Raw genomic sequence first — 23,387 nt, 5'->3', positions numbered from 1 at the left:
CTATAAATTTCAAATTTTTAATAAATAAAATTACAATGCACTTATTACTTTGATGAGAAATTTTATTATTTTGCAACTTATTATTATATATTAAAAAATACCAAAAATGAAAAACAGTATATTCCAAATTTACAAAAGAGATACCTATGTCATGTCATCGAACACACCAACATGTTTGCTTCAAATTCAAGTCTCTAGTAGATCTTATCTTTAACATCCTCATCAAGACATCAACAAACAAAATCAAAAATCAAAAAACATCATAGGAAGATCCAAATTCCAATTCAACTTAATGAAAACATGCACCTTTTGTTGCATGTCACTAGCAATCATTGTTCTGATGACAAACATCATCAACATGACAGTGAGTAAGAGACACATTCCGACCACCCTTGATGGCCCATTTGAACCGGCGACTCGTCGGTTCGATCCATCACTGCGAAGAGGCAGTGATGATTTGCCTATGACTCATCCAAGGCTGAGAATGAATGTCAGTTTGAATTTTCCTGAACAAATTGCTCTTGCTGTTTCTTCACCAACTTCTATGTGGATTTCTTGGGTTACTGGTATGGTACTAATTCATGATTTTCACACAAAAAATAGTTAAATTATTTATGTTATTTTTTGTTCTAAAGACATAAACTGTTTTTGTTTTGGATAAGGGAATGCACAGATTGGTCTGAATGTGACCCCACTTGATCCTGCATCTGTTGGAAGTGAGGTGTGGTTTGGGAAAAAGAGTGGAAAATACACAAGTGTTAGTAAAGGTGATTCACTTGTTTACTCTCAGTTGTATCCATTTGAAGGACTCTTGAATTACACTTCTGGTATTATTCATCATGTCAAACTTGAAGGTATGTTTATTGGTTACTTTTGATTTTAAACTTCTGCTTATTGTTTTTGGTTATAAGCTCTGTAGCCGACACCTTTGAAAAAAAGTGTGTCTGTGTCCGTGTCATGTTTGTGGCTGTGTCCGTGTCATGTCTGTGTCCCTGTCATGTCTGGTGTTGGTGTCTGTGTCTGTTGTTCATATGTAGATTTGAATATCCTAATAGTGAGGATAGTTTTGAGATACTTCTCTTTTTGTGTAGGGCTTGAACCTGGAACTAGATATTACTACAAATGTGGGGATAGTTCTATTCAAGCCATGAGCCAAGAGAGTTCTTTTGAGACTTTTCAAACACCTAGTCCAAAGAATTATCCTAATAGAATAGCACTAATTGGAGATTTGGGACTTACGAGTAATTCTACGACAACTATTGATCATTTAACTCACAATGATCCTTCGATGATTCTAATGATTGGTGATTTAACATATGCAAACCAGTATCGTACAACTGGTGGAAAGGGAGCTTCATGTTTTTCGTGCGCTTTTCCTGACGCGCCTATCAGAGAGAGTTATCAACCTCGATGGGATGGATGGGGAAGGTAACCTAATATTAAGCTTTGTTTGAATAAATAAATAACTTAGTTAAGCACTTCTAGAATAAGCATTTATCTTATAAGTGCTTATGAGCAAGTTAATTAAGCTGTTTTCACTAACTATCTTAACGAGCTAATGAAAATCAGCTGAAAACAACTTATGAACAATTGAACATGTATTAAGTTGTTTTCATAAACATTTCCAAATAGTATCATAAACATTTCCAAATAGTATCATCATATAAGTTTATGCCAATAGAATTACGATTCGCTCATTCGATTTTTAAACATTAGGATTATGGAGCCTTTGACCTCAAAAATTCCAATGATGGTTATTGAAGGGAACCATGAGATTGAACCTCAAGCTGATGGAGTAACATTCAAATCATACTTATCAAGATTTGCGGTACCCGCCGAAGAAAGTGGTTCTAAAAGTAACTTCTACTACTCTTTTGATGCTGAAGGCATACACTTTATCATGTTGGGATCATACGTTGATTACAATAGCACCGGTAAGTATTAAACGATGCATCTCTATTTGAATCGACTTATTTGAACTTATCTACTCGTATAAACACCTGCGAGACTATTTGCAACTTGACGTGTTTCACCGAATCTTCAATCTAGGTGCACAATTCTCTTGGCTGAAACAAGATCTTCAAAATGTAAACCGTAGCGTAACCCCTTGGTTAGTCGCTACAATGCATACTCCTTGGTATAACAGCTATGCTTCGCACTATCAAGAATTTGAGTGTATGAGATTGGAAATGGAATCACTTCTCTATCAATACAAAGTTGACATTGTTTTCAATGGTCATGTAAGTTAAATTAGTATACTTTCTAATTTTGGTCAAGTAGTCTGGTGACTTGAATTCAAACTTTAAAGGTGAACAAATGAGATGTCGCAGGTTCGAACCGCGCTTCTGCATCTGACGTCCCTGCATAACTACCAACTGAGCTACTTTAACAGGACCAATTAAATTAGTATACTTGTGAGAATCAAAAACATAATTAAATCTTGTTTATAATATTAACATTAGCACATGTTTTTGCAGGTCCATGCTTATGAGAGGATGAATAGAGTTTATAACTACACATTGGATCCCTGTGGACCTATTTACATAACTGTCGGAGATGGTGGAAATATCGAGAAAGTAGACGTTGATCATGCAGATGAACCTGGAAAGTGTCCTTCACCCGGTGATAACACACCGGAATTCGGAGGTGTTTGTCATTCAAATTTTTCCTTCGGCCCCGCCAAAGGAAACTTCTGTTGGAACAAACAACCCGAATGGAGCGCGTTCAGAGAAAGTAGTTTTGGACACGGAATACTTGAGGTACAAGTCATTAAACATGGAAGCTTCGATTTTTCTCAAATCGCATTACATCTCGTGTATATAATATTAATCTTTTCATTGCTATTGCAGGTTGTGAATTCTACATACGCATTATGGACGTGGCATCGAAATCAAGATAGTTACAAGGAAAACGCAGTTGGTGACCAAATATACATAGTGCGGCAACCGGAATTATGCCTCAAAGATTCAAAAGTATTACAGTTACAAAACTCACAACAATCACTTCACAATATTCATCTTCTTTCTCTGCTGCTCCCATTCATGATTTTCCTCTTCACTCTAAAGCCACATTGTTTATATTGATTGATGAGTTTGTTTGTACTTGTCTATAAGACAAAATTCGATCACAAATCTCTACTAATGATCAAAGAAAATCACAATTTTTACAATGCTTAATATTAATTATTAGTTTTAATGATCATAATGAAAATCCTTCAAATATTCTTTAATATTAAATTTATTTATCAAAATATTATATCACAAATGGTCTCTGGAATAATTATACTTATAAATGAAAAGAAAAAATGAAATTACACCTAATTCGCAGATATTATTATTAACTGTAAAGACTTTTTTTTTTTCTAATTCTAAGCATTTTAACAATTGAAACACATGAGTTTGTATTCCTTATTTATAGGTATTGAAAATCCTCCACCTTTCAATTATCAACGGATCTCACACATATTCACTTGTCAAAAAAGATTAAATCAAAAATAGAGACAGAGAAAAAAAAACAGAGGAAGAGAGAGAAAAACAGAGAAAAAAACAGGGGAAAAGGTTGTTTGTTCAACAAGAAATCTCAAATTTTTCAAGAACTTTCAAATGCCCTTGTTTTTTAGTTTGTCCTCATCATCTTCTTCTGTGAATTCCCTTTGATTCTGAGTTCAACAACCACATTGGAGGGTGTTGATGTAGGGGCTCTCCCCTACCATCACCATCATCCAATTCTCTTAAATGGGTTGCATTAGTTCCAAACATGTCGTCGCCGGAGCTCGTTCTCCGGCCCCAACCGTCGGACGAGACATCATGGAGGTTGTTCCTCCATCAAAGGCTCATTCTAGTTTGTTGCCTTTGGATTCTAAATCATCTTTAGAGGAAAATAAGAATAGCAAGTTCAATAAAAATGCATCCAAAAAAAGTAGTGGCTCATTCAGCTTTAGAATTGGGTTTACTCAAAGGCATGTTGAAGCTGAACAAAATGCTGCTGGTTGGCCTCCTTGGCTTACAGCTTCTGCTGCTGAAGCTGTTCAAGGTTGGATCCCTCTCAAAGCTGATTCTTTTCAAAAGTTGGATAAGGTATAATTTGCATTCTATGATTTATACCGATGTTTACGTATATCTTGAAAATCGCAGAATTTCGAACATAAACCTAATTGTAGCAGGTGTAAGATTGATAATATGTCGAGTGTCTGATACATGTTAGCATGTAGTTACATTCAACGTCTTGTAATTTTTCAAATTATTACCAATATCTACGTGTCTGTGTTTAATATCTGTGACACGGTTACATGGCAGTGTATTTCGAACATAAACCTAATTGTAGCATGTGTAAGATTGAAAATATGTCGAGTGTCTGATACATGTCAGTGTGTAGTTACGTTCAACGTCTTCTAATTTTTCAAATTAGTATCAGTATCTACGTGTCTCTGACACGACTTCTTATATATAGATAGGACAAGGTACATATAGCAGTGTATTTCGAGCACGCGAAGTTGAAACGGGAAAAATGTTTGCTCTAAAAAAAGTGAGGTTTGATAATTACCAAGCTGAAAGCATAAGATTCATGGCAAGAGAAATAACACTTCTAAGGAGGCTTGACCATCCAAACATAATGAAATTGGAAGGAATAATCACTTCTAGAATGTCAAATAGCATATACCTTGTGTTTGAATACATGGAGCATGATCTTGCCGGCCTAGTTTCTCGTCCCGATATCGTTTTCACAGACTCACAGGTTCGTTATCATCACATAAATAATCTAGTTATATTCGATGTTTATTTTTTTTTTGGCTTTAATTTTTTCATCTTCGCAGATAAAATGCTACATGAGACAACTATTAAGTGGACTCGAACATTGTCATGTTCGAGGTATCATGCATAGAGACATCAAAGTATCAAATATCTTGTTGAACAATGAAGGCGTTCTTAAGATAGGCGATTTCGGATTGGCAAACACAATTAGTCCTAACAATAAGCATCAACTAACGAGCCGCGTAGTAACGCTATGGTATCGTCCTCCCGAGCTCTTGATGGGAGCAACTAACTACGGAGTTTCAGTTGATTTATGGAGTGTTGGATGTGTATTCGCAGAACTTTTTCTCGGAAAGCCTATTCTTAAAGGGAGAACTGAGGTAATTATCACAATTCAATTTTTTTCAACAAATCGACTTTTTCATTTTAACATGACATGTGTTTTTCTTGATTGTAAAGGTTGAACAATTACACAAAGTTTTTAAGCTGTGTGGCTCTCCACCCGAAGAGTTTTGGAAAAAAACCAAACTTCCTCATGCAACAATGTTCAAACCTCAGACTAATTACGAAAGCTCGCTTCGGGAGAGGTGCGCAGATTTTCCTGAATCGGCTGTAGGTTTACTCGAAACCTTACTATCCATCGATCCTAGCAACCGCGGAACCGCCTCCTCCGCTCTAATATCCGAGGTAGATTCCTTTATTATGCTGTTTGAACAATGTAGTTCAAATGTGTATTTAAGAATGTTTGGTTTCTAACTATATGCATCATGGTATGGTCTTTGTAGTATTTCAACACTAAGCCATATGCTTGTAATCCATCAAACTTGCCAAAGTATACACCTAGCAAAGAAATGGATGCTAAAGGTTATGAAGAAACATCCAGGTAAACTTTGAGGTCTTTACTATTCGTAAATTTTTTGTCGATAAAATTAGCTATTTATGTATTTGAATTTTGATTAGCGGTTTAAAACGTGTGTCTACATTTAAGAATTTGTGTCTGGGTCTCAGTTTCCTGATAAGTGATCTGGTTCCTCAACGAGAATAGTCATGTAAGTTGAATTGTATCTCAGGAAAAAGACGGGCGATAAAATGCGAGAGGCCGCAACATCTAAAAGGCAACAAAGACGAAATTATAAGGAACAAAACAATTTTGGTAAATCAACTTCAAAAGAGGTACTACTTTTTCTATATACTACATCTAAGAAAAAAACCTATATATGAGTACTACTTCTATATATTTATCTTAACCGTCTTGCGATCGGAACACGCAGAATATTTCTCAAAATACTAGAAAAGATGATGGAAAAGCAAGTGTTTCAAAGGGAAAAGCAGGATCTATGATTAAAGATCACACTAAGACTTCAATGGATGCAATGTTAGAGACCTCTCAAAAGCTCAATGTTGTTGATAGTAATGGCTATAGTGTACCGGTCCAAATCAAAGGAGGGTCTAATGAGTATTCATGGACAAAAAGAAGAAAACAAGATGCATCATCCACATTATCAGATGGATCAAGAAGTAAAATTAGTGCATTGGATCCTAACTTTGCAAAAGGAACATATGATTTAACTAAACAAAGGGTTACCATGGATTTCGATCCTAAGGAACTAACGAATGCGCAGGTAAATATGATTTTTTTTCAATGATTTAACCATATACATACATGTTCATACAAAAAGTTACATCTTGTTTTCATGGCCATAAAAATTTTGCAGGGGAAAAAAGAAGATCAAGGTGCATATTGGAACGACGGTGTGCGGCGCGCAGCTCGTAAATCAAGGTTTGGAAGAGGTAAATGATTACATTCAGTTAATTATTTTTTCAAACTATTATCATGGTTAATGTGTCGGTGTCGTGTCAGTGTCATGTCGTATATGAGTATTTTTCTTCGTTATGTTAGGTTGTTACAAACTTCTTTTATAGAGTAAATTAGAAGTTTTTTTTGCTTGCATTACAAGTTAACTCCTAATGAGTAATCTAAATTTTTTTTTTTTTGGTATATAGATATATGATTCATGGATCATAACATTGGAGTAATTCAAATCTCTCAAAGGATGCTTGAAAGAACATTGTATGGCCAATGGTGAAATTTGTTAGCATCATCATCTTGACCATTTTAGCTTATGAAATTGGACTCTCTTGACATCTTGGTGGAACACTATTCTTCTTTTTCTCACAAAATTTAATTGTTCATATACATGTATCATACCAAAATGTAAAAAGATATGATTAAAAATGGATTTTTTTTCTTCTTCTTGAAAGCATATCTATATATCTTATGAATTGGAGGCTTAATATAATGTGAATTGGAATTTTGATGGGAGGGTATCCATTCCCTTATATATATTTTTTTGGACTTATAATTATAGTTTAACTATGTTACCTTGAATACAAAATAAAATCATCCACACCCAAAATTTTTTCATGTAAAATGACTTTGATCCATAAATTAATTTAGATTCTTATTAAGGATATAGTTCATTATATTTTTATAATAAAAATTTTCAGGTGAGTTATGTTAAGGAAACTCTTCAAAATTATGACAAATTTTAATGTTAAATTTATATAAATATTTATATATTATTTACGAAAGAGGTCTTAATAGAAGTTGAGCTCACATTATCGGGGAGAACCAATCAACTCCCAATGGCATAAGCAAATTATAAAGTTTGTGGTGACCATCAAATTAAACTATAATTTATAAATCAAATATTCATTATCATAATGTATACTCCCTCCGTTTTTTATTATAAGTCGTTTTGGAAAAATATTTTATATTTTAATATAAGTCGCTTTACAACTCCAATGACTAATTAATGCTATTTTTTCTATTATATCCTTAAATATTTATTATTCTCTCTCATTTCAATTATATAAACTTATCTTCTACATGTCATTAATGAATGACAATTTTGTAAAAACCTTTATAATTTCTCATTTTCATACAACAATTATTATTTTTCTTAATCTGTGTGAAAAATCTAAAACGACTTATAATAAAAAACAGAAGGAGTATATAATATCTAAATTGTAATAAATACAATGTTGAACATAAAATGATTAAAGAGTATTTCAAAAAAGAGAAATGCTAGTAACACTCTCTTTTCAACACTCTCTCCAACACTCACCTTTTTATTGGTTCAAACATGTGTGGGTCCTACCACTTTATGTGGGATCCATTTTTAAAGTGAGGGACCCACACATGTTCTAACCAATAAGAAAGTGAGTGTTCGAGAGAGTGTTGAAAAGAGAGTGTTGCTAACACTCCTCTTCAAAAAAATACCTTACAATAATGTTCTACGGTCTTTGAGTAGTTTGAAATCATCAATAATAGTCAAAATCAATACTTGCAAAAATTTTGCTTTCAATGTTAATCATCATGCTACCTCTTAAAAAATCAACTTCCATTTTGATTCTCAAGCTTGTCTTGATAATTTTCATTGCGGAAAAAAATCTTTTAGGGAGAGTCGTGATAAGACGGAACAATTTATCAATCAAATAATAATTTTTCTTCTTTTCAATTTCAACCAAAGATGAACATAATTCTTGAATAATTGACAAATTGTTCAAACTCGACGCTTGACGAGCGTCAATAATAAATTGTTGAAGTTAAAATTGCAAATTAATCCTCTCTTGTTCATTGAAGACCATAGGATAATATTTTTCAGCTAGAGTGCAAATAGTGTCAAGGTTAAAATTCTTGTAATTATCCTTGGGAGCCAAAGCACAACTTAGAGTTAACAAGTCAATCGCTTGTTCACTAAATATGCTATTGAACTCTTGTAATTATTTATCAATGGTAGTGAAAAATATTTCAACTCTAAAATATTGCTCAATGGATACCTGGTTATATCTTCAAGACGAGAACGACCAAATCTTGTTGTTGAATGAACATTATTAAGATCAGAAATCTCAATATCATGTTTTTCACAAAAAGACTTTACATAAGCAAACAATTCATCCCAACCAATTTCTCTTGACTCTTGAATAAGAATTTTTGTTGTACAAACCAAATGGATAACATTAACTACATCCTGATATTGTTGTTGTAAGGCTTGACAAAACATATTTATGATCACCATAATTTCTTTCATCATATGCAATATTAATATGAAATCAAATGACTTCATGGCGCTTGTTCAATTTCATCTAATTGGGAAGTTCGTAACTCGTCATGGCGCTTTGTAGAAGATCAAACAATGTTGAAAATTAAAGTCGGGTTCTCAAAGAAATTATGAATTGGTTTAACTTCTTTTGATGCAATAATCAAGACAAGTTGCAATCGTTGAGCAAAATAATGAACATAATATGCATAAGGACAATCCTTCATAAAGAGTGATAGTAACCATTTCATTCTCCTCTCATATTGCTAGCACCATCATACCCTTGACCACGAATGTTAGAGACATCAAGGTTATGCATAGAAGTTAAAGATAAAGATGTAGTGTCATTAACTCGTGCAATACCAAAAAAATATCTCTTGTATAAAACTATATTTATCAACAAATCACAAAACCAGAGACATTTGCTATTTTTGGGATTCATCACGCGCTTCATCTACAATTGTATAAAATTTGGAATCACTAATTTCTTCACGGATTTACTTTTTCATCCTACTTGAAAGAATGCACAAGATCTCTTTTTAAATCATATGTGAATTGTACTTGCTATTAGATGGAGCATTTTCCAACACTACTTTTGCAACTTCATCATTGTAACATGCTAAGAGTTTTATCAATTCAAGAAAATTGCATTGGTTTAATCATTCAACAAGTCTTGAGACGTAGTCGATTCTTCATAATTTTAATTGTAGTCTGAGTTTGAATAATATTCCTAATGTGTCCATCTTAATTCAACAAATCTTGACAAGGTTTCATAACATTGTTGTATGGTGAACAAGGATATTTCCCTATGTGTTTAAGAAATTCACAATGCTTTCCATTTTTAACTTTCTTCTAACCTCTAACACTTGTAGAAATGAAGACATCTGAACTAGGGCGTCCACTTGATCTTTTGCTAAAAAGATAACATGATAAGAAAAACAACATCTTCTGAAGGTGGATATTCTAACTGTCACGGTGCAAAAAAATCCAAACGTAAGGAACGCTCGAAATACAACAAAGTCGCCACCAAAGTTTATTTGTTCCAAACAGAAAGAAAAAATATTGATAAAACCTTAAAGAACGACGATATGGTCATTGTAACCAAATAAGGGTCCGGGAGTCGGTTATGCAAGAGGAATGTATTAGCACCCATCATATCTGTTATACTCAACGGAAACCGTTTAATTAGCTATGGTGAAAATTGGCAAAAAGTTTGAGTTTCTTCTTATGCGTAATTTTATTTATAATAGATGAATTAGATGACTACAAAATTAGTTTTTTTTGTTAGTGTGTTCGCCAAAATTTTAAAACCTTGTGTCTACGTATTTCAGGTGCAATAGAAATATCAGAGTCTTATAATTATTATATAAGTAATATTTGGAAATTCTTATTATATTATTGGTGTATTTAATTTTAACGGACTAGTTTGACGAAAATTGTGATAATTATTAGGATAAAGATTGGTTTTTGGTAAGTTAGAAGAAAATGTTTATTTTCATACGTAGATGCTTATTGATAAATTTATTTTGTTAATAAATAAAATTTTAAAAAAATATCACAAAAATTATTTATTTATTTTTCATTTATTTACTGCATAGTTCTTTCAATTTCATATTTTTTTTATTAAGTTATGTGATAAAAATTGTGATTTAAACAATACTGATACGTACTTTTTTTTTTTGAAAAAATATTTATTTTACTCTTTTTTTTTTGTCTAGTCTTTTTATTTTTTGTTATTCTTTAAATATTACAAAATAATTCTTTTATCTAAACTCATAAAAACTATTTTTAATAATTAAATATACTTTATAAAATAAATTTCTAATTAATCTTGCAAGTTTCAAAAGTTAGTTAAACTTACCATAAATGAAAATCAATTTTTCTATCCTATTTTTCTTATCTTACTACTACCATCTAATAAAAAAAAATTCTCAGATTAAAAAAATCTCATCTTCAATCCTCTCCGTTTTTCATTTCAACCTGCAAGTGTGTTATGGTGAAAGTTTGGAATTTGAGAGTATTTTCACTGTACAACACAATTTGCTTATTAAAAAAAAAAATCAACACCTACAAACATTTCCAAATCTCACAGTATAATAAAAATCTGATTTTTCTTTAAATCACAAAAAAACACTTTCAAAGGATTATAAATCATATCTGACTCAATTAATATATTTAAAAACCTATAAATGAGATAATAAGTTAATTTAAATTACAATAAATAGTATGTAACACAAAACTCCTATAAATAAAAATGATTATCCATAAAAGCATTAACTGAAATCAAAATTTATTAGTGTTTAAAATTATTTACTACCTCTTATGAAATTTGATGAAAAGAAATTGAATAATAATGAAATAAATCAAAATTAATTGGTGGGTCTTTATTAGGTATAATTAGTAGCAAATCCGTGAGTTCGCACGAGTTTTAGTACGGGACGTGCATTTGTTTTAAATTTATATTTTTAATAGAAAAAAAAAATTAAAAGTACTTGACATTTTTGTGAAAAAAAAGATTAATTAACATTAAATTGTGTCTAAAAAAAATTCAGGAACAAAATTAAAATCACCAAAATTAAATTGTGTCTAAGGCTCTGTTTGGTAAAACTAACTGGTAGCCGATAGCTGGTAGCTGTTAGCTTATAATTGGTGATTGATAGCTGATAAGCTAACATGAGTGTTTGATAAATTAGCTGTTTCATTAGCTGATAGATACAAAATGACATAAATGATCATTTTAATTAATAAGTGTAATAATATTTTATTAAAATAATAAGGGTATAAATGAAAAAAAAGTCACAAGCTAAAAGCTACAAGCTCAAAAGCTACTTCAAATAGCTTTTGATAAAAAAGCTAAAAGTTAATAAAAAGCTACAAGCTAAAAGTTAAAATAGCATTAGCAAATAGAGCTTTTTCATTAATATGAGCTGAAAAGTTAAAAGCTAAAAGCTCTTTTTGGGGTCTTACCAAACAGACCCTAAACAATCTTTTGTAACTTTATGTTCCTATTAAGAATCAATATTTTGATCAGTAACTTCATATTTTCGTTAATATTTAATATTTTGTTCAGGAACTTCGTTCCTGTTAATTTCAAAATATTTTGATCAGTAACTTCATGTTCCCGTTAATATTCAATATTTTGATCAATAACTCCATGTTCATGTTAATATTAAATATTTTAATCAGTAACTTTAGGTTCCCATTAATATTCAATATTGTGATCAGTAACTTCATGTTCCCGTTAATATTTAATATTTTAATCAGTAATTTCAGGTTCCCGTTAATATTCAATATTGTGATCAGTAACTTCATGTTCCCGTTAATATTCAATATTTTGATCAGTAATTTCAAGTTCCCGTTAATATTCAATATTTTAATCAGTAACTTCAGGTTCCCGTTAATATTCAATATTGTGATCAGTAACTTCATGTTCCCGTTAATATTCACTATTTTGATAAGTAACTTCATATTCACGTTAATATTTAATATTTTAATCAGTAACTTCAGGTTCCCGTTAATATTCAATATTGTGATCAGTAACTTCATGTTCCCGTTAATATTCACTATTTTAATAAGTAACTTCATTTTCCCGTTAATATTCAATATTGTGATTAGTAACTTCGTGTTCCCGTTAATTTTCACTATTTTAATCAATAACTTCAGGTTCCCATTAATATTCGATATTGTGATCAGTAACTTCATGTTCCTGTTAATATTCAATATTTTGATCAGTAATTTTATGTTTCCGTTAATATTCAATATTTTAATAGTTGATTAATTTTCATTTAAATATTTGAATTAATAGCTTCATTTTTCTATTTTATATAATTTTCATATTAGAAGAAAATAAATTTATTAAATTTTTATTGCATTTAATTTCCCTTTTCCAACTAATAATTATCATCCATAAAATTATTAACAAAATGATTGCATTCAAATTATTATCAGAAATAAAAATTTATGACATGTATGATTATAAAATAAATTATAATTAAAGCAATTTATATGTGAAGAATCTGGTCATACACATATGAAACGTTTTTAACTTGTATGAGATGGATCTTCCCATTTTGAAAACATATTTTTCCTAAGATGAAATTTTATAAAATTTTAAGAATTTAGTCTTAATTATATTATAATATATAATAGCTTTTATAAATGTAGTTAATACATTGTATTTTTTTAAGAAAAAGATCTTGAGATATTGATTTCAAACATAAAAATATGATAATTGTAAAAACCATTGAGATTTTTTTTTTAGCAAATAAGAATAATTTTATTCCAAACAACTCGTTTGGTACAGGTCGATCAAAATGATCCAGGCAACAAAACATAGTAAAATATCAAAACAACTAACAAAATAATCTAATTATCAAGAATGTTGCAGTAGGCTGTCAATCTTGTATTTCCACCAATCCTCCACTTGATGTTTTAGATTATGCTTTGGCTAGTCAGTTCCACAGTGTTGTTCTCATGAAAGATCTTCTGGTTTCTCACAGTCCAAGTTGCATAGATCACTTCCGCTATAGCAATTTCCAAGACTTTGCTTTAGCTATTTTTCCTACTCACAATTATGCACAATCAGTCCAGCTCTAACTTCGGCTCTGAGGACTATGCTCAATCATGAGCCATTGTAAAACTTGAGCCCATATGGTCCTGTTAAACCTGCAATCCAAAAACAAGTGTTGACAGCTTTCACAGCCCCCACAATAGATGCATTTGCCATCAGTACTAATGTCAAATTTATGCAAACGATCTTTAGTCATCAGTCTGTTCCTACAAGTAAGTCATAGGATAAAAATTGCCTTAGGTCTAGCTCCATTTCCAAAGAAAATTCTTCTCCATGGTACAGTAGGTTTTGTACCCTGCAGGCTTTTATACATCCTTCTAGTAACATATTTATGTTGCAAGGTAGTTTCTATCCAAGCCTCTGTCATCCTCAACTCTATTCCAATTTTGAACATACATTTCAATGTCCAAGAGCACTGTTGGGGAGGAATACAGTTGGTACAATCCATTCCTTTGATGTAGTACATATGAATCCACCTTATCCAAAGCTTGTCAGCTTTAGCACAGAGATTCCATAACATTTTGCCAATTGTAGCTCTATTCCACAAATTCAGGTTTATCGTGTTTCTTCCTCCAGCAGACACAAGGTCACACATGTTTTCCCAAGAAACAGGAGTTTTCCTTGAAAGATTCTCCTTGTCTGTCCAGATAAAGCTTCTACAAATTGCTTCAACATGGTGGATAATCTTTTTAGGAAGAGGAAAAACCTACATCCAATAATTGGCTATGGAGAAAAGAACACTTCTAACCAATTGAACTCTGCCTGCATATGAAAGAAGCCTAGTGCACCAGTGGCTAAGTCTACTAGTCATTCTCTCAACCAAGGGTTGGCACATATGGATAGTAAGTTTCCTACTAGCCAGGGGGACACCTAGATATTTGAAAGGAAAAGTATCAATGGCAATCCATTGAGATATTTACACTATGAGAAATCCATTTTATATATGTATAAATAAAACATACGAGAAAGTCATTTATATACCCAACTAAGCATAGTAACATTTTTCTTTGTCAATAAATATTTTAAATTTCTTACATCATTTTAATTATTTATACTATTTAATAAAAATATACTTTTATTAAAATTCAATTGCATTTTCTGTTTGATAAAAATGAATAGTTTTATAATTATCATAAATATCAAATATTAATATTAAATTAAAAAATAACGCAATAGTTGTAAAAAAATTAAAAATAAAAATTAATGTTGCATTAAAAGGTAAAATGTATTATTTCTTCTATAATGAATATGTGTTAAATAAAGGTATTAATTATCATAAATGGACCATGAAAATTATAATGATCATAAATTGAAAATATAACGTAGAGTGATATTAATAACAAATTGAAAATCGATATTAAAAATGATATTAATTGATATGCAACCGTAATTGATAATTGAAAATTAATAATAAATTAACACCATTGTCAATTAATATTATATCGTAATTAACGTAATTAATTGATATTAATAATAAATTTAAAATTTAAAATTAATACCACGGTAATTAATGAATTATTATCATAAATGTACCATTTATAATGTAATTTCACCTTTAAAATTGATTAAAATTATTAAATGTGACAATCAAATCATTTTTTTGTTGATTAAAATTATTTAATGTGACAATCAAACCATTTTTATTTTATTGTAATCATACTTTTTTGTTGATTAAAATTATTTAATGGGACAATCAAACCACTTTTATTTTAGAGTGAAGTCCTATTTTAGTCCCTCACAAAAATTGTAGAAGTCAGATTAGTCCCTGAGAAAAAAAAAGTCCCTATTAAATCCCTTACAAAATTTAACCGAGTCATATAAGTCCCTCAACTAACATTTTTTTAAAATCGTTTTTTCTTATTTTTGAACCGTGACTGGACTGCTAATAAAGACTCATTTTAGTCCCTCACAAAAAAGGAAGAGTCCAAATTAGTCCCTAAGAAAAAAAGTCTATATTTAATCCCTTACAAAATATAATCAAGTCATGTTAGTCTCTCTTTTAGTATTTTTTTTCAAATCGTTTTTTTTTTTATATTGTGACTGGACTCCTATTTTACGACTGTTGAATTGAAATTATTTATGAAGGGATTGTAGATAAATCATCGTGATACCATGACGTTCTTTTCTTTGTTTTGTTTATTATCAGGCTTATGGGTGGGTGACTATGGTTTTTGTTGTTATGTATTTTTGTGTATTATGTGTCGTTATTGTTTTAGTTGTTAATGATCTTTTAGGAAGATTTAGTTTTGTTACTAAGGTGATTTAGGATAATTTTTTGCTTTTGTAAACAATACTTGTGGCGAAAAAAATACACATGGTATGTTTGAAGAAAATTGGTTTATACCATATCACTTAGGTTTTGATGATAACAAAGTGTTTAATGAACAATTAGGTACACTAACATATGTTCAAGTGTGCAGGATCATTAGTCAAAGAATTTATCGGACTCTGACTCTGATAGGAACATATGAAGAGAAGCTTGAGACTCTGATTATGAAAGATCAGAATATGATGACTCAAATTTTGAATGATAAGATTTTAATGTCTCACATCTAGGGAACCCAGCTTTTGGTAGAAACTTAGACTCTGAAGACCATGTGCAAAGGAACTCAACCTCTGACCCGTACTCAATTTCTGAAAGCAGGTCTATCTTGTCAAGTCCAGTCATAGTTTAAAAATACGAAGAAAAAAATCATTTGAAAAAAATATTAAAAGAGGGACTAACATGACTCAGTTAAATTTTATAAGGGATTAAATAGAGACCTTTTTTTTGTAGGGACTAATTTGGACTCTCCCTTTTTTGTGAGGGACTAAAATGGATCTTCACTGGTGGTTCAGCCACGGTTTGAAAAAAATATTAGTAGAAGGACTAACATGGCTCGGTTAAATTTTGTAAGGGATTTAATAGGGACTTTTATTTTCTCAGGGACTAATTTGACCTCTACAGTTTTTGTGAGGGACTAAAATGGGACTTCACTCTTTATTTTATTGTAATCATACTTTTAGAGTTATGCATAGCTACTATGAGAAGTTAGTCTAATTACTTTCCTAGTTTCATTGTAATGTCACATCTCATCTATTTTTATTCTTAGAACCGTGTAAGATCTGGGTTTTAAAACAGTTTTTTTTTGTCTAATATCCCACAAAATCTGGCTTTTAGAAAAAGTAAGATATCACATCAAACTCTAAATATTACAAGATAGGTCTAATAATAATATTATATTTTGCAAACAAAAATAGAAGATTAATATTTCATATATGAGTGATACATATTTTTCAAAATATAAAATAAAAATTCAAAAATGTTGCATCGAAAAATATGCATAGATGTAGGTATTCAGAAAAATAATGAGTATCATTGGAAATTAGGTTGATGCAGTAATGGTTGCATTGAGAAGACTTCAACTAAATATAGTCCTTCTCCTTCTTAATTCTTGTGCAAAATCTGCAAAAATTATAAAAATAAAAATAAATAAGGACAAAAGAAAGGGAAAATCAAAACAGAAAATGTAAATCTCTTATACAAAAATATATATCTGCAAAAATCAGAAAAAATAATTTATGAGTATGGATATTTCATATGCCTCTTTTTTGTCTTGAATGTTTTGTTTGTAAACTTTCATATGCATTTTTTTCACTTTCATGCTCCATGATTTGGATCGATAAACCACTGCAAAGAATAAAAAAAACATATAAAAAAGAAATTTCATTATTATTAAAATTCAATTATACATCATAATTAAATATAATAAATAATGGCGTTAAAATTAATTTTATATAATAATTAAATATTATCATAATAAATTAATTATTCTTGAACAAATTTCAATAACATTTAAATATTGAATACAAGACAGGGCAAGAAAATATTTGATCCAATAAAATATTACACAATATTTATCAATAAAATTAATATTTTAAATTATTACAAAAACAATCTTTAAATTTCAATTAGGAAATGAAATAATAGACTTAGGAAAGATTGTATATTTCAATAGACTAATGGAAGTTTAAATGCACATAAACATAAATATGAAATAAATAGATATAATAAAGTTCTTCTAATAGAATCTATCATATTTGTACAACTTTCTCATCATATAAGTTGTCACATTAGCATCTTTCACCATAATTTTCCATATCAGCTTCCTCAAAATTAAGTTTTTCCTCTATTATAATTAGGCAGTTACTAATGAATCCTCTTCCTCTTCCAAAACCGTTCCTCTTCTTCTTCCAAAACGAAATCGTTTTCTCTTTCTCTTTCACATCCTCTTCCTCTTCCAAAACTGTTCCTCTTCCCTTTGGATTTCGGAACATCCAAATGCGCAAAATCGTTCCTCTTTCATTTGTGCAACACAGCGTGACTTTGCAATGTTACTTCAATCACCTTCATGAACTCCACTATGAATAATATTCATCATCGCCATCAACAACTTCGACAATGCCCACAACAATAACTCGGCGACATCAAGAACACGGTTCTACTGCATCACGTAAAAACGCGGTGTTACTTCGAGTTCACACATCGAAAGAAACCAACATGGATGAATCTAACTCAAGGTATGGAATCTATAAACCCTAATCCCTAATTTTTTTTCATTGTTTACAATGTCTCCGCTTCAAAACTACCCTTTCACAATCCACAATCCACAAGGTATGGAATTCATAAACCCGAATCCCTTTTTTATTATGTTAAGTCAAACTCTGTTGCTACTTTTTATGTATATTTTCTCAGAAGAAAGTATGTCTGTGTTTTTTTAGAATTTTGCAAACACACAATGCTTTTGAGAGGGTTTCTGAAAGTGGTTGATGTTCTGTTTTCTTATTTGTGGTGACTTACCAAATGTGTTGTATGTATGTATGATCAAATATAAAACAAGTTATATTTATATATAATTAGTTTCTTAGCTCCTTATTTACCGATTCTTTTGCTATGCCTACATACATACTATATAACATTGTTGCTTAGAGGAATTTTGCGATTGACAATGCTGATTTAAACGCAATGCTGATGACTTCAGTTTTCATGGTTTCAAACATATTGGTCTCTATTTTTACATCTGTTTTATCGTTATTTTTTGAATTGATGAGTAATTTGTGTTTTAATAATATTACTTGTCAGCTACCTTATCGGCTGTGACAACGAACTTGCAAAATTACATACTAGCCATCTAGAGGCTTGCGGCAAAGTTGGTGGCGTGATCAATATGCATTTAAACGATCTCCAAAAATTTGCGATGTTATGGCTGCATAAAACTGAGGAGGTTCGAGCCGATAGAGCTCATTATGCAAGAAATATAACATGAGACATATATGAGTCAGGGTCGGTACTAAATTTCCCTTTTAATTTCGGTTTTTAGTTTGTATTTTCTGGTCCCTCCAATCTATCTTTTACTGAGTAGTTTGGTTTACTTAACAAACCTGAATACTCACTCCTAATCACTCTGTTTCAACATCGGAAACATAACACATGACAATATATACCTTTGTATTGAATTTTAAAATGATTTTTTGTGTTAGTAAGAGTTGGTATAAATTTATTTGATGAGGACAATCAGTACATGTTTAATTCTGAATTCTCCTCTCCTACAAGAAATGACTGTGAAGCTTGCTATAAATGTCAAACCTGAGTTGACGTTACAACTATTTCGATTCAAGAGAGCCTCGGTACAAGCTGAAATTATTTATGATGGGAAATTCTCTTCATAATGTTTTTTATTCAACTCTTAAATAGGTTATGTTAGTTTCCAAGTTTCAAATTCTGTATCTACTGCTAAAACTCATTCAGTATTGTTCAGATAACCAACTAAATTACTTAATTTGGACATATGCGACTGAGTTATTTTACAATTCACTATGAAGCCATGTCATTCTACTATGTGTTTTAAAAGTTAAGTTGGTATTAGGTTTCAATATTGTGAATGAAAGAAAAAATAGTTGCATATTAAAATATGCTATCTTATTCTCTAATATGCGCCCTATGACTAAGTTGATTTGTCACGAAGACAAAAATATATATAGGAATAAGGTTTAATACTTGCTATCACTATGGTACAAAACACAATGATGGGCAAGTATATTTATATACAATCGTCTCTAACAAACATGTATCAGTTAAGACTCGAGAGTTTTCTAAATTATGGTGTTTAGACTAAGATAAATATGAATACAGTTGTGTTGTCTATTAAAAATTAGAGACATATTTCCTTGATAAATAAGTTTACTTAGCAATATAATATATCTTCATTGTCCAAAGACTACAAACAAAACTATGCAGAAGATCCTTGAACTGATATATGCTCCCTATAGCTTCATGAATTCTTATTTAGTGTTGTCCTCAAGTTGTTTTGATACATTATATGATGATTTAAGCTTAGAGAGAATATTTCATGACAAGTTATCTACAAATTTGAGTGAAATTGAAGCACAATTCATAATGAGTTAAAATGGCAACATTAAATTCTTACTATAGGTAAAAATGACAGCGTTTGATTATTGAAAATTTTAAGTATTACATACAAGTATTTGCTTTTACTTTAAAGAAAAAAATTATTCTCGGGCAATCAAAGGCCCAAAAGATGGAAAATTCAATCACGAGAAAGTCCAACCCAACCGACATCTCCAAAAGATTAGGTAAAATCACCCAAAGGTTTCAACATTTGATCCCTTATGCCTATGGATCGCCCGTCGTTTGATTTGATCAGATAATTATTTTTTATGTTAGACAAATTAGAAAATGTTAATACTTATATCATATATATATATATATATATATATTAAAAATATTTTTCATCGTAAAAGAGAGCTATGTGACAGTAATAAATATAGTCAAATCTATTTTATTTTATATGGGATATTGTGGCGGCTATACTATTTGTGATGGTTGTAACTGTTGCAGATTTTATTTTTACACTTTTTATGAGAGTTATAATTGTCACAATAGGTGATGTTTGTTGTGGTCAGTAGTTTTAATCCAAAACAATATTATCAGTAGTTTGTATATTATGACAGTTACCATTAATTTTTACAAAAAATTAATTACACTAAGTTGAGTATTAATAAGAGTATTGAAATTGAAATCATATTTGTTTAAATACTCTTATTTTTTTCTTATTTATAAAATTTAAACTTTTAATCGGACAAGTTCATCAATGATCAATATATATATATATATATATATATATATATATATATATATATATATATATATATATATATATATATATATATATATATATATATATATATATATATATATATTAACAAGAACATGAAGTCATTGGCTAAAATATTGAATAATAACAGAAACATGAATTTACTAATAACGAAAACATGAAGTTACTGATAAAAATGTTGAATATTAACAGGAACGTGGAGTTACTGATCAGAATATTAATATTAGCGGAAACATGAAGTTACTAATCAAAATATTGAATATTAACTGGAACATGAAGTTACTGATCAAAATATTGAATATTAGCAGGAACATGAAGTTATTGATCAAAATATTAATATTAACGGAAACATGAAGTTATTGATCAAACCATTGAATAATAATAGAAACATGAATTTACTAATAACGGGAACATGAAGTTACTGATAAAAATATTGAATATTAACAGGAACATGAAGTTACTAATCAAAATATTAATATTATCGACAACATGAAGTTACTAATCAAATTATTGAATATTAACGGCAACATGAAGTTATTGATAAAAATATTAAATATTAACAGGAACATGAAGTTACTGATCAAAATATTAATATTAACGGAAACATGAAATTATTGATCAAAATATTGAATAATAACGGGAACATGAAGTTACAGATAAAAATATTGAATATTAACAAAAACACAGGAACATGAAGTTATTTATCAAAATATTCAATATATTAACGAAAACATGAAGTTATTGATCAAAATATTGTATATTAACGGGAACATGAAGCTATTGATCAAACTATTGAATATTAACATAAACATGACATTCGGAAAATTGACCACGACACTGTTGAACACCTCCCTCCATTGTCGTACCACCAACAAACACAAAATTACCAACAAAACTAAATGAACCCATGTTTGGTCTTGTTCTTATTGGGACTTCGGTTATATGGGCCTTTCAATAAATAGTCCATTCATTTTAGGGTTAAAATTCATACATTTTCTTTACACGTGTTATTTCTCAATGGATCCTCTACATTTCTTAAATGCTTCCTTAGATGTATTGTTCAATCTAAAACAATATAAACTCCATTTTCTTAATTACTTTTTATTTTCAATATTCAATTTTTTTTAATATTAGTATATTTATAACTTTTCCCATTTTAACCCAAATTTAGTCTTTTAATAATACATTTTATTTTTCTCAATCCAAATGCGCGAAAACACCGGGTACCCGTGCGAACGCACGGGTATCATACTAGTTATACAATTGAAACCATATACAAATAAAAGAGAGTGTTGTAAATTAAACAAAAAGATCACACATACTAAACCCTTACGAAAAACATAAAAATCCCAAAACAAAATTGAGAAAAAAAAACCACTAAAAGAGAGGAATTTACCAATTTTCATGAATCCTTATTCTTCAAACTTCATAAATTCAGTAATTTGTTTCAACATTAAAACTATTAGGAAAGAACAATATCATGTGTGCCCGAGAAATGATTTCATTCCAGCTAACACGCATTCTCACAATTATTCTTGATTCCTGTAAATTAAACAAAAAAATTACACATACTAAACTCTTATGAAAAACATCAAAAAACTAAAACAAAATTGAGAGAAGAAATTTCTAAAATAGGGGAAATTACCAATTTTTATGAATTCTTATTCTTCAAACTTCATCGAGTTATTCTAATATGTGACTGCAAAATATAAAAAATATTCAATAAAAATAAATCTCTAACTTTATAACATAAAGACATCAAAACTTAAAGTAATTTTATCTGCACATACAAAATTTGGTCCATAAAATTTTTACATCTTTGAAAATAAAAATAAAATATTAAATCGCCATATCCGGAAGATAACATATTATTGATCTATTATTAGATCCAAATCTAATCTCATCCACACTCTTTTATAGATCTGAAGAAAAACTGAAAGAGAAACAAAAGCAGGAGCTTAAAATTTTGAAACATCAAGAATAGAAATTAAGTTGTAACAAATACAAAACAGAAGAAAAAAATGATTCCAAGTTTAAAGAAATACCAGTATAAGGAGCACGATCTCTTCAGCACGACTCAGTAACTACAAAAAAGCCAGATCTGAGGGGAAAAAAATGACGAACCCTTAATATTGCTGAAGAAGAAGAAACTCACCTTATGCTCAGATAACTCACGCTATTTCGTTGTTTCGAAGCCTATCTGAAACAAAAATCGTAATAATGATGTTAGTGATGCTGAATAAATAAGAAAAATGGAACGACTGAAAACGAAAAACCATAAATAGTTTGTATCTTTTACCATTTATAAGTCTAAATTTGAATCGTTGAAACTTTCTTCTATCTATTTTACCTACAAATCCTTTGTTGTTGTTGATGACAAAAGAAGTTAGAACCTCAGAGATTAAACATGAAGAATCTGAAGAAAGGAAGAAAAAAAAAGTGAAAGTAGAAATCAAATGGATCTTATGAAATAGAGAAAAGAAAGTAGAAAAAATAAAAACAGGAAGAAGGGGAAGAGTTAGAAGAAGGAAGAAGAAGAGAAAGAAGATTGGTGTGAGAGAGAAAGAAAAAATAACTGGGAAAGAGGAAGAAAGAGAAAATGTAGTGAGAGAGAAAATTTAGATGGAGAGTTTTAAGGCAGCCACGTGTCTTATTGTTGAAAGAGTAGAATGACTTTTCTTATGTGATAGACAAAAGAATAAAAATTGTCCAGATTTCTATCTATTGACATATTATAAAAATAAATCATTTACCCTGTCAAAATAAATCTTGGAGAATTTACTTATTT

At 30.0% G+C, this 23,387-nt stretch overlaps 2 protein-coding genes and 1 long non-coding RNA gene across 4 annotated transcripts; 2 read left to right on the top strand and 1 right to left on the bottom strand.

Moving 5' to 3' along the window:
* The first annotated feature begins 176 nt into the window (after positions 1-176).
* On the top strand, positions 177-3,182 carry LOC131594560 (purple acid phosphatase 23). The gene is made up of 7 exons (XM_058866731.1): positions 177-566; positions 663-854; positions 1,092-1,428; positions 1,717-1,934; positions 2,050-2,240; positions 2,478-2,759; positions 2,850-3,182. The coding sequence occupies exons 1-7, from the start codon at positions 293-295 to the stop codon at positions 3,081-3,083; spliced, it is 1,728 nt and encodes a 575-aa protein (XP_058722714.1). The 5' UTR covers positions 177-292; the 3' UTR covers positions 3,084-3,182.
* Positions 3,183-3,490: 308 nt separating this feature from the next.
* LOC131598860 (cyclin-dependent kinase C-2 C-like) lies at positions 3,491-7,093 on the top strand. The gene is made up of 9 exons (XM_058871430.1): positions 3,491-4,076; positions 4,450-4,734; positions 4,814-5,131; positions 5,211-5,438; positions 5,537-5,634; positions 5,822-5,924; positions 6,023-6,373; positions 6,467-6,542; positions 6,756-7,093. Exons 1-9 carry the CDS (start codon positions 3,735-3,737, stop codon positions 6,761-6,763), a joined length of 1,809 nt encoding a protein of 602 aa, XP_058727413.1. The 5' UTR covers positions 3,491-3,734; the 3' UTR covers positions 6,764-7,093.
* Positions 7,094-21,772: 14,679 nt separating this feature from the next.
* Positions 21,773-23,186, bottom strand: LOC131598859 (uncharacterized). Of its 2 annotated transcripts, XR_009282406.1 has the most exons (5): positions 22,899-23,186; positions 22,755-22,799; positions 22,645-22,683; positions 22,245-22,298; positions 21,773-22,141 (listed from the first exon to the last, which is right to left on the bottom strand). It is a non-coding gene; the product is annotated as an uncharacterized LOC131598859 (long non-coding RNA). The 2 variants fall into 2 exon arrangements; XR_009282405.1 differs by having other exon boundaries at positions 22,645-22,799.
* Between the last annotated feature and the right edge of the window lie 201 nt (positions 23,187-23,387).

Source organism: Vicia villosa, linkage group LG4 (assembly GCF_029867415.1).
Source record: "Vicia villosa cultivar HV-30 ecotype Madison, WI linkage group LG4, Vvil1.0, whole genome shotgun sequence".
Classification (NCBI taxonomy): domain Eukaryota; kingdom Viridiplantae; phylum Streptophyta; class Magnoliopsida; order Fabales; family Fabaceae; genus Vicia; species Vicia villosa.
This window is presented reverse-complemented; position numbering and strand designations above follow the sequence as displayed.